Source organism: Aythya marila (assembly GCF_965140915.1).
Source record: "Aythya marila genome assembly, chromosome: 2".
NCBI classification, from domain to species: domain Eukaryota; kingdom Metazoa; phylum Chordata; class Aves; order Anseriformes; family Anatidae; genus Aythya; species Aythya marila.
The window spans coordinates 116,504,779-116,524,023 of record NC_139043.1 but is presented as its reverse complement, the minus strand read 5'-3'; the positions used below and the strand labels follow the sequence as shown (position 1 = coordinate 116,524,023).

Here is a 19,245-nt window from a genome sequence, read left to right as displayed (position 1 = left end):
AAGGGAAGAGATCCTTGTCCTCTACTCAGCCTTGATGAGACAAATCTGGAGTGCTGCATCCAGTTCTGGGCCCCCCAGTACAAGAGGCATGGACATACTGAAAGAGTACAGTGAAAGAGCATGAAGATGACAAAGGGACTGAAGCACCTCTGCTTCAGAAAAGGCTGAGAGCTGTGACTCGTCAGCCTGGAGAAGAGAAGAACTTCTCTTTTATGTTCTTCTGTTTTTCTTGTATGTTATCTTTGTGCATAAATACCTGAAGGGAGGAGGTAAAGAAGACAGAGTCAAGCTTTTTTCTGTGGTACCCCATGACAAGATGAGAGGCAATTGGCACTAGTAGAAATATTTATATTGAAATGTAAATCCAAATATGGAAAAAAAAAATAAAATAAAAAAATAAAGGATGAGAGTGGTCAAATATTGGAACAGATTGAACAGAGAGGTTCAGAGAGGTTGTAGAGATATCTCCGGCCTGGGAGATATTAAAAATGTGAGCAGACAATGTCCTGAGAAACCTGGTCTAGCTGGCTCTGCTTCGAGCAGGGAGGTAGGACTTGCTAACCTCAACTATTCTGCAGTTCTGCAGACCTCAGTGCAATGAAGTCACCTTATTGACATCATTATATCTGAGCTGAGAACCAGATTCAACCTCCGTGGTACTAAGAAATCCCTACAGTGCACAGTGTAAATCATTTTCACAGAAGACAGACTGTCAAAGAGCTGGCCATGTTAAGTAGAACCATCACAAACATTATCATCTGTTTCAGTGCAAGGTGCATTGATCTCACTATATTTAGCACAAGCCCTGTACTTTTAAAAGTGTATATTATCTTTATAAAGTCATACCAAGCCCATTAAAAAAAAAAAAAAAAAAGATTTTTAAGAGGTAAGAATGAGAGAATATGCCATAACCATTAGTCATACTTCTCACTTCTGAAAAGTGCTCAGATACTGAGACGATGGGAGGCATATGGTTACAAATAAACTAGAAAATGGCTGAAGCGAAGGCAAGACAGGAGCATGGATGTTTGAATTTGAGCCCTTGACACAGGAAAATAGGGGAGATCTTAACAGGGAGACCCTTAGCAAAGGACACTAAAGTCACAAAATCTCAGATACAACTGCCTGAAGCTGACCGGGGAGACTAAACTGACAGCGTAAACTGAGAGAGAGGACTCACATGAGATACCAACAGGGATTTTTCAATATGTTTTCACCTTGGAGCTGCATTGACATAAGGTGGTGGTGGGGAATTATAGATTTATGTCTGAAAGATTGAACCTGAAACTGAGTAACAGTACATAAAGTCTTCTCAAGAAACTACCTAAAAATAAATATATATGCTCATACTATAGGACCCCATACTGCAAAATTACTGAAGAAGCAATACCATGTTCAGTCACCCTCATTTCTTGAAGATGAGTTGAATTGCGTTTTTCTCCAAGGTTGTCTGTGAGCTCCTTACAATCCTTCCATGTTGCTTTCTTGGAACCATATAAATTTTGCTTTATGCACAGCCTGTAGCTGCTGGAGATAGTTTTACATACTTCTCCCTTTTATCTCAGTAAGGAATGAGGTTCATGTTGTTATCATACAGATTTAGTAGAAAGATGGACAGTTTCAAGTGGAGTTAAAGCTAGCAATATATCTGTTTTATGCTGCCTTAAGCATATCTGACTAAAGCCTGGGTTGCTCTAAGTTTTATTCAACAGTCTCTGGACCTAAGTGGCCATTATGGCTAACAGGGACAGCTGGAAAATAGCAGGACACAAGCTATGTCTAGCTTTTAGGCATCGGCAGTCCCATGGTTAAGAGAGCGGATAGCTACATTAGTGCTCACAGTCACTTTTACAATCTTCCCACTCAGGAAGAATTCTCACTGAGCTCATTACAAGCTCTTTTATTTTAACAATGGGAGGAAAAGCATGAAAATGGATTTGTTACAACCTATTTTATAACATTTGGTTTTCTCTGCACTGCTTCGCATTTTACTTTAGACATCTCAGTTTTGACTGATGAAACAATGAATATGAATCCAAGGTACAGAAATGAAAGACATGAACTGAAACATGACAGATTCTTATAATCTGTAAGGCTGATTCTAAAGGAAGTAATGTTAATTATTAATGCACAGATTACTTAAAACAACTGATACTTTTATGTAAAGTGAAGGAAACCTAAATGAAAAACAACAAATAATCTTTAAGTATAAAGCCATCATGTGGTGCAATACAGCATAAGGTGCACCGGATGAACACAATTCTTCACAAACAATGTACATATTACTAGAAAGAAAAAAACTGGTTTTAGCACCTCTAGCAACTTCATCACAGGAATACTGTATTTGTTAAACTTAATGATCAAATGTCTCTCCAAATATTAGTAGGAGCCTTGCTTTTCATTTACTTATTTATTCTTTGACATTTTGCTGTAATAGACTATATAAATTATGTCTGTGTTTAAAGGGTGCTCCATACAAATGAAGAAACCTTAAATAGTGTAACTGGTTATGAGGCCAGCTTCACGAGCTATAGAAACAAACTAATGGAGCACAATTCACACCCGTGATAGATTCCAATGTCCAATTCTCCTGAAATATCATGCATGTTCCACACTTGCAAACATGGAACAACCATCCTTCTTACAAAGACAGCTACTGACTGTAAAATATCTTCACTATATTGAAGATTTTTAATATTTCTTAGGAAAAAAAATCCAGCACTCTTAATATATAGCTTAATATATAAGATAAATTTGAATTGAAGATAAAATTGAAGATAAAATTGACAATGTGTTGAGGACAGTAGGACCAATATTGCCCTAAAGAGACTCCAAAACTGACAATGAAGCAAATGTCACAAGGCAAGGCATGGGAGAATCCTTGCTAAGGAGGAGCTAATTCCTGCCACTCTCGGTAAGGCTAGGATACAGTATTTTGAAAATAGAATTACTGAACCAGCCAGTGCTTTTACTGACTTCATTACTAGAAGAGCAAACTTGTAGGGAATTATTCTGTATAGAAGTAATAAAAATTGAGACATTGTAGCTGGCTTTTAGGGAATATAATAGGCTTACAGGCTTCTGCTCACTTCTCTTTGGGACACAGAAGGGAATATTTGGCATAACCAAACGTTAAAATAAAACATGTGAAAAGCATTTCTTTATCAAGCAATGTGTACACTCATAAAAGATAATTCACCACGCTTCAAAGAATGACGATGCAGAATACACAGCTCTGGAGAATGTAATTTACAATATAATTAAAGTTTCAGTGTCTTGAGCAACTCAACGTACTGCCAAAATCAGTATTTTCAAAATACTGAGAAATACTCAGAGACTGTTATGACACCAGAGGAAAATGCTGGAAACATATCAGAATTCTGATAGAAGCTGTAACTTACAGTAGATTGATGTCCCTCTGTTGGAGGGGGAATGACTCTCCACAGAAAAATTATTCCCTAAAAATTATGCCTGAATAGTAACAGAATCAGAAAGCCATAGCCTAGAAGTAGATCTTTGAACACACTGGAACAATTATAGAGCAGAAGGGGAAATCCATCAAATTTAAATTCCTCTTCTTTCCCCTTCCCATATTGTTCTTCCCTGACTTTCCCATCTGGTAGGAAAATATCAAAGCCACAAGAGCAAATATAGGACAGTTTACACACAACTGTCTTGTGAAAACCTAGAACCAAAGACTCCAGCTGAAAATAATAACTCTTCCTGTTACACAACTCTAAATTATCTTCAGTGAATTTCATATGCTGCAGTCAGATCGAAGTCTCTAAGGGCACTGTTACATTCTACCTCCATTATACTGGAGGTGAAACAGTTTTTAAGCTAATTTACAGAAGCGGTAATCAGAGGTAACCAAATTTAATGATGTTATACTGCCTTATACAGTAACGCAAGCAACATCAAAATCAGGTTCTAGATGAGCAACAAAATCTCAGGAGTATACAGAAGAGTACACTTTGATTTACTCAAGGTTTAATAACTTTCTTTTTCCATGATTTTTTACATTATTAAATATTTATGATTTACTTTTAGGAAACCCAATTACTATGCAGTTAACTGTACTTTGTATGCAACTACTAATATTGTTTTTATTAAGATTATTCCAGTACAGTTTTGTCTCTTCTCTTTTTTTGTGGGACATTTGTCTGTTGTTTTTTTGCAATTACACCTGTGACCAAAGAGATTTTGAAATGACACAGTATATTGACTGTTTTTGTGGACAGCAATCCTTTTTTTCTATTACATTACATTGAATTATTGCAGTTCCCACTGCTGCGGGTAGAAAACCCATGAGCTTGTTTCTCTGGGGAGCAGGAACAGAAAGCCTCTTTTTCCCCTCTTCCCATCAGGGAGAGGTGCAGGGAAGCAGCCTGAGCACATTACAGGCAGGAGCTCTCCGGGGAGCGCTGCTCTCTGCTTGGTTTCTGGGCTGTAGCCTGGGCTTTGGGGACCATTTTTAGGTGTCCCCTGGCCAGCAGGAGAGAGAAAAAGCAGCTTGGGTCTTACAGAGCTCCTTCTCTGGACCTTCCCTGTGCACAGGCCAACAGGAGGAGCGAAGTGGGACCAGGGTGACCTGCCTTCTCTCTATTAAACTGCTGGTGAAGGAGTCAACCTGCTGCCATTTTGTGGGTGTCTTTCCTGTTTCAGCTCTGTCCGCTGAGTGCCTGAAGAAAAACAGGAATGGCTTTCTTTCCTATTCTTGCAAGCAGGCACTTCTGCTGAACTGGAGCTACTGCTGCACTTCCTGCAGAGCAAGTCAGTCCTCATCACTGCACAGGAGAAACCTGAGCCCTCAGCCTCCCTCAATCCCAAATAACATCTCTCCCTTGCACTCAGTGGCAGAGGGACAGCGCCTATGTGGGAAGTGGCTGTGCTCACTTGTCTAGTGAGTGTCCATGAACTTTTGGCTCTGCAAGTAAGGGTGTTCCCTGCAAGAGAAAGCAAAGCCTATCAGTCATGGCAGCTGAATGCTTCTCTGAGGACATGCGGCCTCTGCTGCTGCCAGCCCTTGGAGCATCAGCAGGGCAATACAGGGTGGGGACAGGCTGTCCTTGCATACTTGCTTTCAGCTCAGAAAACATTGAGTTTGAACTGTGGCTCTACATGCTGTCTCCCTGCATGTCCTGCCACACTGCTCAGCACTGCACTGCACACCAGGAAAGATCCAAGAGCACTTGCCAGATGATTTTCACTTGGGGATTTTCATTTTGTTCCCATTTTCAGCAAGAGAAAGCCCCATGAGGAGGCAGGAGCTGCCCTGGCCCTTTGCTCAGCAATGCATTTTGACTGCTGCAGAGGTGCCAGGGACATCAGGCTCTGGATGCAGAAGGGTACACTTGGGCCAGCCCCTGGCAGCTCTCTGCAGCATAAGCCCCAGCCCATCCAGGTAAGCAAGCCCAGACAGGGGCCACCATTACTCAGACTTCTCCTGAGAGGCAGTGTGCCCAGAAGAGGCACTGAGGAGCACAGGGAATGGACGGGTAATTGGGCTGCCTGCCCCTAGCATTCACCTGCACCCATCAAGGTCCTTGGTTTACCACCCCTGGCTCCTTCCCAGACCTCAGGTCTGGGGCAGTAGCCTGGCCCTGGTCACCTCTGCAAGGCAGCTCCACAGGAGGCAACCCAGAGCCTGGAGGAACAGAAGGAGACATGCTCCTCAGCACAGCTTTTTGTGGTCACGTTCTCCTACACCTGGCCCTCTAGTGGAGGAGATGTGGGCCTCCAAAGCCAGCCAATGCACCTTCTGGCACTTATTGTGAAGGTGGTGACCTGGAGCTGTAAGAGCCCCTTGCTGCCCCACAGGAGCCCACTTCAAGGGCTGCATTAGGCCTAGTTGAGACCCCAAGCTAAAGCCACAGTGTAGCCAAACACTGTTTACAGTCAGACTGAGTTCTGCATCTGGTGTCTTCCTGTCCTGTCTGCTTTTCTGTCCCTCTTGTTCTGCCCCTGATTTCTGGCATGCCTGTAGAAAACTAGTTTCTAGAAAACTAGTTTCAGTTTCTTTCACTGTAGCCTCCTCAGGGAGACACACAGGTTTTGGGGCAACCAGAAAGCACAGAAGAACTAGGACCAGTTAGTAGAGGAATGGGAGTTTGCTTAGCATGGAACCCAGCAACTCCCCGCTCTCCGTGCTGATGGGTTAGTACCCACAGGAGCAGGTTGCTGCCTCCCACCCACCTCTTCATGAGCCAGAGTCTCAGGGATGCTCCTGATGGTCCAGGAGCATTCAAAGCTTCAGTTGGAGGTTTGGGCATTGCAGGATTTCCTCCAAAACTGGACATGGCCTCTGGAGAAGCCAAGGAAGAGCAGTTGGAGTGAAAGAGTAAGTTTAGCCAGCAGCCTGCCTACTACAGAGGGGCTGGTAGAGGCCAGGGGCTTGCCTGAAAAATCAATGGTCTTCTTTTAAAAGAAGTTGCATTTTCTGCTCTAGACCAGGCATGGACAAGTAGGCTTCCCTTGAGTAGGCTTGTGTGAAATCAGGAGCTGAGAAACAATTCTGTGCCTCCTAGCTGAGGTGCAGGAGCATGGAAGCCAGTAGCTTGCTTAGAGCACCTTGAAAGCTATGAAACATAGCTACTGGCCTCCGTGTGCCTTAGAAAAGCCTGGGTGACATATCATGGTAACATCTAATTTATTAATGTTATGTTTGTGTTCCCTCACAGTGGCTGACAAATTGCCGAGAGCCACTCTTGTCCTCCTGAAGCAGTTGCTCTCCTTGTTCCACCACACCGGCCAACTTGCTCCAACTTCTCAACCAGCAGGATGAGCTACAACAGCATTGCCATCTACATTGAGACAAATCTGCTGAGCCCATCTGAGGACAACCTACTCCAGCTGGAAACACTGAAGGAGGCGACTGACAAGATAGGCTAAATTTACAAAGCAGCTCCAGCCTTGAGAGTACATCAGAGCTTTGCTGTTCAGAGGTACCTCGCTCAAGAGGTATCTCTTGAGAAAATACTTGTGGAGGGGATTCCTAAAAGCTACAGATTTGTGTGCAAAAGCAAGGCTCAGGGTGGTAAAGGCTGTTGGATAAATTTTCAGCCACAGGTGTTGAAAACAATGGTTTTATTTGTGCAGGTGAAGTTCCTGGTGGAGTTTCTCACTGACAACTGCAGAGAAATACCTGGAGAAGAGATGGCTTCATTTTTCATTCCCTTAGCTCAGGATTAGCCAGCACTCATCAAACAACCCCACAGGTATGAGGATAGACCAAGGATCTCTGAGACTTTTTTTTTTTTTTTTTTTTTTTTTTTTTGACTCTGAGGCTTTTTATTCTGATGTAAAGCTGAAGCTAAAATGTATAGTCTTCTACTCATCAGTAATGGAAAAGATATCTGCTTCAGTTTGTACTATGAGGGTAATGGCAAAAAGAAGGCAGACACTTGCTTCTCCATAAGCAGTGTTGTCTTGCGCTTTTTTTTCTCTCAGCCAGAAATTCCTATGCTGAGAAATAACTCTCTGCACTGTAGACACAGCAGAAGCAGAGTTAAAGTAGCTGCATGCCTCTCTCTGGCATTAGATATCCTGTGTGTTTGGTTGCCCCACTCCGCCTCCCCCCATATCACATTATATATGTTTAAAAAAAAAAAAAAAAAAAAAGATAGTTTCTCAAGTGCATTAGGCATGTGCTTCATCAAACTAAATACTTACAAGAAGTCTTCCAAGAAGTCATATCTGGAAAGACAGATTTCAAAAGAAAAGCCTCCTACCTCAGAAAGTGGAATTGCTGCCAAAAGGATATTTACAGAAATATTTCTCAGAGGGGGAGATGAACACTGATTACACTTTCCTGTTTTGATATGAGATAATTTTAACCCAGCATTATTTGGAAACTTTAGCCAAGTCATTAGCAACTTAAATAAAAATAAGGGGAAGGCCACCTTTGACTTGCTTCTGCAAGAACTTACATATTTACACTTCAAACTGAAAAACCAAACAAAACAAAAGATCAGAGAAACTTTCTGTCACATCTGTTGCTGATTCTCCATCTGTTTATTATGCATAAATTATTTCAACCTAAATTATATATTACAGTGTTAACAATTACAACAGGTAGAGTCCTGAGGAACTAGAGGAACTTGTAGGAAGTTGGAAACTCCCTGGGAAATGTCAAGCTTCTGACACATCTTTCAGGGTTACAATCCCTTCTGTTTTCATTAGAGAAGTAGGACATCGCTAGTCTAAATGACCTGAGTTAACTAACCAGGTACAATTTGACTCTAGTCTCTATCCTTGCTCCCTTTCCTTACCTGATCCAAGGTTTGCAGGAGTGTGTCTGTCAGTGAAACCCTGAAGAAGCCCATGGAAGAATTTACAGTAGATGCTTCCAAAAATGGGGATGTAATACTAGCCATAGCTTATTATTTCAGCACAATGAACAAGCAAAGAAATTTCTTTCAGTCTGCAAATGAACAATGCCTAGTTAAAACCAGCACATCAAGCAAATGCAAGTATGAAGCAGATTCTGCGAGAGGCATGTCTGCTTGATGCAGTTCTGAATACATTTGCTGATTCAAATCTTACTATCATAAAAGTCCACCACTCCCTCAGAAATGTTAAATGATTCTTTTATACACATATTGCTTTGAATCCTTTTTGTTATCACTATTATCCAGTTTTGAGAAAAGCTATTTTGCATATGTTTTGAATTCTCCAGTGTTTATGTAAAAACCATACTGTACCTTAAATGTATCTTCACTGTTGGGATTAAACAGCTGGTGTTTCCCAGATCCCAAAATAATAGGACCAGAAGCTTTCTTTTCTCCATAAGCATAAAGGGATACTGTTGCTGTTGTGCCAGCTGTTTCAAAATCCCCAGTGACTACAGTAATCTTCCAGTCTCCTTCTGCAAAGTAAAAATAAAATAAAAATGCTTTTATAACCATTACTGATATGTAGCTAGTTACTTAGATGATATAAATAAAAGCATATTTTAACCCAGGAACTGTAACCAATGTGCACTTAAAAAGTAACGATGCTAGGAGTAGCAATAGAAGGCTGGCTAAATACTACATCATTCAAACTGCTCTTAGATAAGGTGTGTAACTTTAGTACATTGCAATCCTCATCAATCTTTAATGCTGGAAATATGAATACTGTGCCTGGCAAGATTTCTAGAAATACCCCTGTCACAGAGAAAGCTCATCCTCCAGAATTTGGTTTATGACAAAAAGTATAAACAAGAAATGCAACAAGAAAAAGTATCAAAGCATCCCAACTGCATACAATTTTTCATTTTATATACATCAGCAAGAGCTCTGTTTGCTTAGATGGAGGCATGACTTTGAGATTGGCATGAAAGACATTATTTTGGAGAAAAATCTAAAACTAGAAGAGGACTTTTTAGAAAATCTTTTTATATTAAAGCTTCCCTGATACTAAAATGTCTTCTGTCTCCAGAAAATGCATGCAAGTTATGTAAGTATTTGAAAGTAGCTTAATATAAATCTAATTTAAGAAAAACAACTATACATAATTGGAAAATGCATTTCTACATCTGAAAAGCTGGGATTGGATGCTCTCCACTTCTCTTTTGATTTCAGCTTTTGCTTGTGTGAAACAACTTCCACTTAGTGACTTTAATTCATTCTGTGCAAGGCAAACAACAAATGAAATACCAGCCCACAGTCATCTTATAAATAAATGCCACAGTGTACACTGCAGTTTTATTAATAGAAGGATGTCTGGTAGTGCCTGCATGAATTAAATCTGTTGTCTGACAGAAGTATACATCTTGGGCCAACCCCATTATCCATTAGTAATTTGTCCCATGAAGAGTGACCTGGAGCAAGGAAGTTTCAGGTCCTGTTTTCCAAATTCTTGAGGTCTGGTTGAACCCTCATTCCAAAAAGTGACAGAAGATTTTTGGACACACATAAGGAAGTGAATCACCCTATTTTCCACTGAAACTTGTCAGTCTCCAGCTTGTAACAGCCTCTTCCCTTCTGTGCCTTAGACAATTTAAAACCCTACAGCTTTCTCTATATACCCACTTTCTTGACAAAAGAACTATAGCACCTGACGACGAAAGGTTTAACATCAATTAGAAAGGTGAACAGCTTCTATACACTGAGGGCAGAAGCAAAGATCATAAGGAAGAAGGCTCCTTGCCCCTTCCAAGAGCTCATTTACCAAAAAAGTCAGCCTCTACTGTTTTCCAGCAGTATACTATTAATTTCTTTAAAATATGTCACTTCAGACTATGTGGCTGGAAAATGAGGACAAGTTCATGCTTATGAAGAATGGTATAGACAAAGGATAAAATATGACCACTACTCCTCCAATACAGTGAAAAATTCAAAATTCATTCAGACATAATCATTAATTTTAAAAGAGGCAAAATGAATTTATTTTATTTTGGACTTGTTCACTGTCTGATTTATCATACCTCAAGTGTTTTTGATGGCCTTTTCTGTTCTATTATGCTCTCTCCAAGTCTCTCTTTTGTTAAGCAAAACAGTTTCAAAACAACAGTTAGTACTCTTGAGACCATATATTGTAGCTAGCTACAGTGCTGCCTCCAAAGGGTAAGAGTAGTATCAGTAAAACAGTCTGAATGCAATACAACACTCAAGGTTAAAAAAGGAACCAAACATCCCCCCAAAAATATGATAAGAAAAAAAAATTAGCTTGCACTCCTCTACATTGACTTTGAGGCTTTTAATTTTTCTGGAAACAGGGCTTTGTGCTTGAAAGAAAATGTAAGTATAGGAGAAGGATACTAAATTTTCTTATCTCCCTGATGCCAGAAATTCTCATGGCATTCCTTCATGGTTCCAAATAAAAACTGGAAATGGTAAATATTGCAAACATGTAATTCTCATTCTCTTTGGCATGAAAAGCTAGTTTTTTTTTCTGATGAGGTAGAAGACCAATTGCTTCTTAATTACTGATGAGGATTACACATTGAGGAGAAAATAATATGAAAAAATGTGTAATGAGATGACTTTCATTTAGAATACATGCAGAAAAGTTTCAACCTGACACCAAGAATATGCCCAGGGATATCAGAAAATGGTACCTTGCCATGGATGATTTCCTGGATTATATTTTTTATATAGATTAGAAATAGTATAATACACTAGAAAGTTATACTGCCCAGAAAATAATTCTGTTTTGGGGGAAAAAAAAAAAAAAAAAAAAGACAATGAAACTTTGTTATTTATAAAAACTCATGGGAAAAAAAATGTGAACAAAATCTCAGGTCAGCCACTCATTCAGTAATCACAACATTCCCTATAGGTATGGGATACCAAGCTTCAAGTCTCTTTCCCACTGTTCCTTATTTCAGGAAGTGCCCCAGACATGAAGCTATTTGGTGCATATGCTTTTGGCTACCCAACCATGACTGAGGACATTGACAACATCTTATGTTTCTGTAAAACAGACCTGTTTTGACAGTGGATAAGTTTTGCCAATAACAAAGCTGACCAGGTCTTCTAGACAGCACAAAGATATTTGTCTCACCAACTCGGAGTGCTGTGATCAAAATTACAAGTCCAAGCCCACCTCCACTGAAGATAAGCCAATAAAATATACCTGTAGTCTACTCCCTCTTGTTGCCTTTTTTTTTTTTTTTTTTTTGTTAGGTTGATAGCACAAATTGTGTCTATTGCAGATTTTAACATACATCCAGACAAGTATAGCTTCAATGACACAAAAGCAGAGATCTGTGAATTCAGGAAGGACTCTGCAGACTGATTTGAATTATGTACAGAAAGATCTATAGGTGTAGGCCTCATGGAATCGAGCCAAGCAGAACAGGTAAGGCACAAAGACTGATGAACAGATTGAAAATACAAACCTTCTTAAAAAGACATACAAAGGAGCAAGGACAAATATAGTTTTCATTCAAAATAAAGATTTTAAGAAGAGAATGGGATTTAAATATAATTTGTAAAAATAACTAGATACAAAATTTATAATTACTGACTTTCCGTTGAGATGCCATTTAAAACAAATTATTTGTGTCTCCATGGATATAATAAAATATGAATAAACATTTTCAAAATTTCTCCTGACATCTTATAAATTGTTGTTCAACCTACAGCACTTCTCACAGCAGATAAAAGGTTATGTGTTATTAAGATATGTAATTTAATCTGCACTGGTTACAAGGATGGAAAAGTCAACATGAACAAATATGAAATCACAGGTGAAACAGAAAATGTAAAGCTAATGGTGAGTACAAACCTATAAGTAATCTGGGAGAAAGAATCATGGTGTAAAATGTTAACTAAAAAAGCAGAAATTAAGATAGATAACAAGAAAATAATAGGACAAAAATGTGAATTTTCAAGTAAACAGAAAAAAGAATAACATCATTGGAAAGAAAAAATATGTAGTAAGAAAGCAGAAATAAAGTGATTTATTATTTAAATTAGAGAGTGAAGTTCAGAGTTTACTAAAATATTAAAATAGTGTGCTGTAATTCATGTTTTAAAATAAGTATAAATGACAATGAGTGTGTAAAGCAATTAGTGAAGACTATTTCTATTTCAGAACTAGACAGAAGACAAGAATATTTACCATTTGTTTCTTGTTGCATTTTCAGCTGCTGATTTACTTGAATTTCTGCCAAAATAAAACAAAAATGCAGTTAATAAAGGATCTATCCTTCAGTGTTAAAGAAAAGATTTGAAAGAATAGATGAAAGGCATTTTGGATTCAAGCCTTCATGCCAATACAAGAAAACTTTCCGTCCCTTACTTCCTCACTAACACCTATATTCATCATGCAATATAAATACAAACTGTACTCTTAAAAATATAAGAAGGGAAGCCACAAAATGGTTAACCCTGATATTCAACATCTAAGTTCAGCCTAAATTTCTTCAGAGGAAGAAATTACAGCTTATTTATAACACTTCCATAGAGTAATACTAAAACTTACCTTGAGGATACAGATCAATTTCTGAATGAATTACACCTTGGGACATAAAAGGAAGCCACCTAAATACAAGAGAAAAAAAAAATAAAGTCAGTAGGAATCAGTTTTTTTCTCCACCATATAGCAATATAAGTGGATTATCCACATTTTATTTTCATACCAAATACAAGGGGACAGCAAGGGTATACAACCTCTAAAAACTTTAGTAGTTGATTTGATAGATGTTAAAGTAGAAATTTAGGATTTGACACAACAAATAAATTATAGTTGTGCAAATGTAAGAGCTGTGAAAATATAAAAATATACCTCTGGGTAAACATAAAAATATACCTCCCTAAGGGACTCATGTGGCACAAACATATTTATTTGTATAGCTAAAAAGACCATGGAGGGGAGGGTACTATGTACAGTACCAGTACTATGGTCTGAATGCTAATTACAATTTTTATGTATCTATTGTGCTATATTGTAAATTCAAAGATTCAAAGTTCAGTGATAAAAACAAAGATAGAAACAAATTCTGCACTTCCTTTTTCTCCCTACCAGTTGAGGATAAATAGTCTGAAGAAATATAAATGAAGGCATACGTTGGCTAGGCTTCTAGTCTGGATACACTAGGATAACGACTATTATGAATCCTTTTATTTAGAATATATATTACCAACTTTTTTAGTTTCCTCCTACTTGGTAAAACCAACCAAACAACACACACATGCATGCGCACACACACACCACTCTTCCATGGAATAAAAATGCGTTCATTAAGCTTCTGGGCTGCTGGTTTTTCTTTGTTAGGTCCACTCCCATGGATTCTCCATGAACAATCTAATTCCTTCAGAGTCTCCTATGAAGCCTGCCTGCAATCCATCATAAACTAGACAGGATGTATAGAGAAGCCCAGAGGAAAAGGATCTGTCCCTGGCATGCAGAAGAGCAGCAGCATCGTTCTCTCCACAGTCAGAGTTTCAGGCCCATGAGAGTCTGAGCAGGCTATCTAGAAGATACAAAGCTGCAAGCATATTGTTCTCCATGTCCCTAACAATGACACAACACCATTCAGCAGTGGCACACATGCTTGCCCATCCCACCTGCAGAGGCCTTCTTTCCTTTACCCTCCATATCCAGTCATCAGGTTCTGTGCAGTTCTGTTGCTTATCAGGTGGTGTACATGTATTAAAGATGCGAAAGTCTTTGCAAGTCTCAAGTGTGCAGTTGAGACTCAAGCCTCATCCCCAGACAATGCCAGAGTTCTGTTCCTGGGTGCCCATCCTGCCCCTTCCCACCAACCCTACCTGACAAGTTCACACCAAAGAGCAGCATGAAGCTGGCAAAGAACTGAAAAGACATCTGCCACCGCAGGAACAGATTCAATAAACAAACAAAAAATGGTTGTGACACCCTCAGGGAAAAGGTCAATGCAATCCCTGGCAAATATTCCACCAATTTTATTTCCAGGAAAAATTAAATAGAATCTTTCGAACAAAGACAAGTAGAATTATCACTATTTTCTAAACGTTTTCCTGACAAATAAAATCCAAAAGAAATTCAAAGAGAATACCATTGTCTATTGATTTTCAGTTGCCTTTTTTTTTTTTTACATTCTTATTAATTCTCTCCTTTCTAAATTTCTGTAAAGAAACTTTTCTGATTAAAATTGCTATACAAGCCACAAATTTATTTCACTCTTACTGTATCACAACTAAGTCTTTAGGTGCCAAGAGGTGCTAGATCTAGGACAATACATAGGAACATGTAACTAAAATAACAAATATTTGGCAGAATTCTGCAAGTCTTTTAGGTTCTTTATTTTTGTCTTGAAAACATTAACAGACCAATTTATGTTAGAACTAGTCCCTAATTTGGTCTTACTAGACAACAATTTACCTGTATCATATCTGCTATCCTGCTATCACAAGTATAAACTGCAATCTCAAATATTAAAAAGTAACTAAGGTAACTAAGAAATAGTGTAAAACTAAAATCTAGTGAGGGCTGTTGGATGTTCAGAAACTCGTTAGCAGATTATTTATTTATTTATTTATTTTTAAGTCAGATAAGATGGTGACATTTCTTTGGCTAAGTGAGGAAAAATACAGCATTTTGTTAATACTGTGCATCATAAAGTATCAAAGTAAAATAACAATGTGAGGCTGAAGATTAATATATTAGACTTCTGAAGAACAAAAATGCTTTCCTCCTGGAACAGAGCAGAGTGTTTCAGCTTTACATTTGGGTCCAGATGGAGGCTAGCCCTGAGCCCCAACACTGACCTACGTTAACCCTTTTTTCAGTAGCAGTGCTTCCTTGTAGAAAAGCTATGAATGAAAAAGCTTTTCTCTCTCCTGACTGAAGAAGGATCTGTTTGAGAGAGATTTAAAAAAGTAAAAGAGCATCTTTATTCCTCTTTTGAGGATGTGACATCTAGAATTGCAATAAGGTGTTCAAGTTACATAACAAATTCATAAAAATCCAGACAGGATAACTAGGCATCCTGCATTTATTAAATAACATTTATTAAATCCTATTTAAATATTATTTGTTTTAGTGCCTTCTCACATGGTCACATTTTTTCTCTATGCTCCCTCCATTTCCCTCAAATGATGCTCATACTCATGAGATAGACTACAAAACTGAAAACTTAGACCCTTTTTGTGCGCTTTATCTTTTCTTCCTAAATAGGTAAGGCGTGCTTATAACACTGATCCTTGTATAATAAGGCTACACTGTATAATCTAGTCACATGAACATAACCATAACATCTAAGAATTTAATCTCTGATATCAACCATAGCCTATGAACTCAAGCAACTTATTCTGGAGCAACACATTTTGTGGTTTTTATACAACTGCACAATAATCCAAATCTATCTTTTCTGGAAAATACTCATTTAGTACATTTGTTGGTATCATACTGGTATTGAAACCATAGATATCCTCAAAAATCTATCTTATATTTAAGACAATTCTTGTAAAAGCTACCTTCCGCAATTGAAAACATATTCTGAGTTGTTCTCAGCTTCTCTGACAATGACTTTATCACAGTACCAATACTGGGACTTAGAGTTAGCCTCACAGCGCAACAGCACCTTCTGCAGTTTTCCAAGAGATACAGCTTCCACTTCAAAAGCATTGACCTAGGACACAGAGGAGATGGCATTCCATGATTTGCAAAGCGTTAATAAAGTCTGGAAGCAACAGTATTTTAACAGCCTGATGTACCCCTTAACAGTGGCTCAAGATTCCTATTGATTTTACTGATAGCTGGACTGTATCAAAGGGGTTGTATCCAAAAAGTCTTTTGATTATGCATCAGACTAAGTGAGAAAGCACAACTAAAATCAGAATGCAATAATAATCCCAAATACTTTTTTTCACCCACCATACAAAATGTTGCCTACTGCCCTTCACTATTCTTCCAGTACATCACTGTTTACCATAATTCTTCTCTAGGTATGAACCACATAAAGCAATTATTTCCTTTGTTAATGTTTATTTAAAATATGGACTTTCTCATCCTTCGCTGTTTGTCGACTCACCTCCTCTATTTACATTCTATTTTGCCTGAAGAAACTGAAGTCTGACATGTCACTTTGTCATTGTTAATCGTTTAGACATCTGCTTACTGTTGTCAAAGGCTGTTTTAATAGCAGCATGAAGTTGATCAGGTGAAAGGTTCACGTTGGTAACTTTTTGTCACAGTAAAAAGCATATAGCTTTGTCTCGCTCCATGTAACTGTCCAGATCACACTTCTCGGTAAAAAGATAATGAAGGAAAGAACTACGCTGGAAAATTCATGTCTGTAAAATTCTCAATCCTTAGCGAATGGCAGAATTAAGATTGCCTGTGCAACTTTACTTCTCCCTTGTGTATACATGATATATGATCGTAAACTATCCCTTCTGACAATCCAACAACAACAAGAAGCATGCCAACAGCACACACTATCTCTTCTGCCCTGCAAGACCATTACGACAGATGGGGCCCAAAGTCTTGGATTAAAAAAACTCAGACATGTTAGAGGAATTGCCCATAGACTAAGGGAATTATATCTGTGTGTATATATCAAAAGTCAAGAAAGGTGGTGATTAATTGGGGTGTACTGCAAAGTGTGCAACCTGAGCATGATGTAGATGGTATGGAATAAGGGGTAGATACTGTCCTGCTTTCTACTGAGATAGAGTTAGTTTTCTTTCTAGTAGCTGGTACGATGCTGTGTTTTGTATTTTTGATGAAAATAATGTTGATAACAGACCAATGTTTTAGTTGTTGCAGAGCAGTGCTCACACAGACCCAAAGTCTTTTCAGCTTCCTGTGCTGCCCTTCCAGCAAGGAGGCTGGGGGTGCACCAGAAGGGGATACTACCAGGGCAGTTGGCCCAGGCTACAAGAGGGATGTCCCATACCGGGTGTCCCAGCAATAAAAGCTAGGGTAGTTGGCCAGGAGGGTGGCAGCTGCATGGCATCTGGCTGGGCATCAGTCAGAAGGTGGTAAGTAACTGCAATGCACATCACTTTTTTTGTATATTCCTCTATCATAATACCTATTTTCCTTTCCTTCTCTGTTCTGTTAAAATGTCTTAATCTCAAGAGTTTTTTGGGGTTTTGTGTCCTGATTTTCTCCCTCTTCATCATAGGGAGTAAATAAATGGCTGCATGGTGCTGAGCTGCCTGACAATTTAAACCACAATAATCATGATGTTCAAGTAACCATTCAACCATCTTTGTCACAAAATGATATATCCCAGGCCCTTCTCTGCCTCCCCTACAATCCACTGTCTTATTCACCCATTTCTATAACAAACTGCACCTTGAACCACCCTCCTTATTCCACTGATAAAAAATATGTTGAATTTGCCATCAGATCAGCTAGAATAATCCCCTAGACAACTCTATTTAAATTCTGAATTTCAATTTGAATAGAACTTCATACCTAATGCACTAGTAATGATGTAAAATACATATTCTAAAATAGTACATATACCTCTGGAGTTTTCCAATAGGTTATTACTAGTATTTTATATACTGCCTTTTATTTTGTTTTCGTTCCTCTAAGAGCTTCATGCCACTTGTTAGATATACAAGCGTTAATCCTCAATAGCTCACAAATGAAGTAACAAGCATTTTTCTGAGAAGGTCATAAGAAGGCCAGTGGCAGAACTAAAATTAAGCCCAGTAGTTCCTGACATTCAACCATACCCTACTGAAGAAAATCAGGATGATATATATATTTTACTTATGGAGGAGATCAGATGTAATTGAATGATGAAATAACTTCAAAACTGCCTTACATTAATCTCAATACTATACTAATATGTGTTAAAAGAAGTACATAGCCAGCAGTTTACTAAGATCTGAAATCATGGAATGATTTCTCTGCACTCATTTGTAGCTAGCCGTAACTCATTATACCTTGACAGAAAATATTTTATATTCACAGAAAGCTCTTCTCATTAGCTTCCAGGGGGGTTTTAATATAATTTTTCTTCCCCATAACCTGCCTGTGTTGTTACTCATTCATTCATTCATTCATGGGTTCATAAAATCTGATTTTCCTTAGTTGCTAAACCTCTGCTGAACATCTGAGGTGCTAAATCTCTGTGATCTTTTTTATTAGGAACTTGTTAAGATCAATGAAAATTACTTAATTATATTTACATGGCTAAGCAAATTCTTCTTTAGACTTACCTTTCCTCTACGAAATTTCACTGGTATACCAGATTTATGCAGAAGTCTTAGACCAGAATCTCCTCTTTTTCCATAGATACACAGATAAACAGCAGAATCTGTATCAGCTTGCTCCAGGTCACCAGTGTAGACATAAACATGGTATAAAACAACTTCCAAAGATAACCAAAAGAAAAATATGTTAAGTATGATTGCGGAATATGATTTGCAATTAATTTGCTGGAGTATATTCTTTCAAACTCAGTCCAACTATCTGTTTTTAAGATTGCTAAGACCATACTTATGAATATACAGCAGATGGAATAAAATTCAGATGACATTAATACTGAAAACCAAGTAACCAATATATATGTAACTGTGCAATACATACTTGGATAGATAGGTTTTCCAGCTTCCACTACTGGAAGTTCAAAGATGAAATCTCTTTCATCACTATTCTTTGACAGCCATGTGTTTGCTGGAAAATGCAGAGTTTTCTTACTCATCAGATGTTGCAATGTCACCTAAGGAAGAAGCAGTTTAACTACGACTCAGTTCACTCTCTTCAGTGCTTTGCTTCTCAGCAACAAAACAGTTTTCTTTAACTCTTCTTCTATCTCAGAAAAAAATAACATGATCAGTAAATATGACACACAAAATTGCAGTATGAAAA

At 38.2% G+C, this 19,245-nt stretch overlaps 1 protein-coding gene across 1 annotated transcript in view; it reads right to left on the bottom strand.

Annotated features, from left to right (window-relative positions):
• The window catches only part of RP1 (RP1 axonemal microtubule associated), a 214,311-nt gene that overhangs the window by 114,829 nt on the left and 80,237 nt on the right, over positions 1-19,245 (bottom strand). The window contains exons 20-25 of the mRNA XM_082755390.1: positions 18,964-19,096; positions 18,594-18,745; positions 15,888-16,042; positions 12,913-12,971; positions 12,550-12,594; positions 8,703-8,866 (exon numbers count right to left, since the gene is read on the bottom strand). Coding sequence (XP_082611516.1) covers positions 8,703-8,866; positions 12,550-12,594; positions 12,913-12,971; positions 15,888-16,042; positions 18,594-18,745; positions 18,964-19,096 — 708 coding nt within the window. The remainder of the gene's footprint in view (positions 1-8,702; positions 8,867-12,549; positions 12,595-12,912; positions 12,972-15,887; positions 16,043-18,593; positions 18,746-18,963; positions 19,097-19,245) is intronic.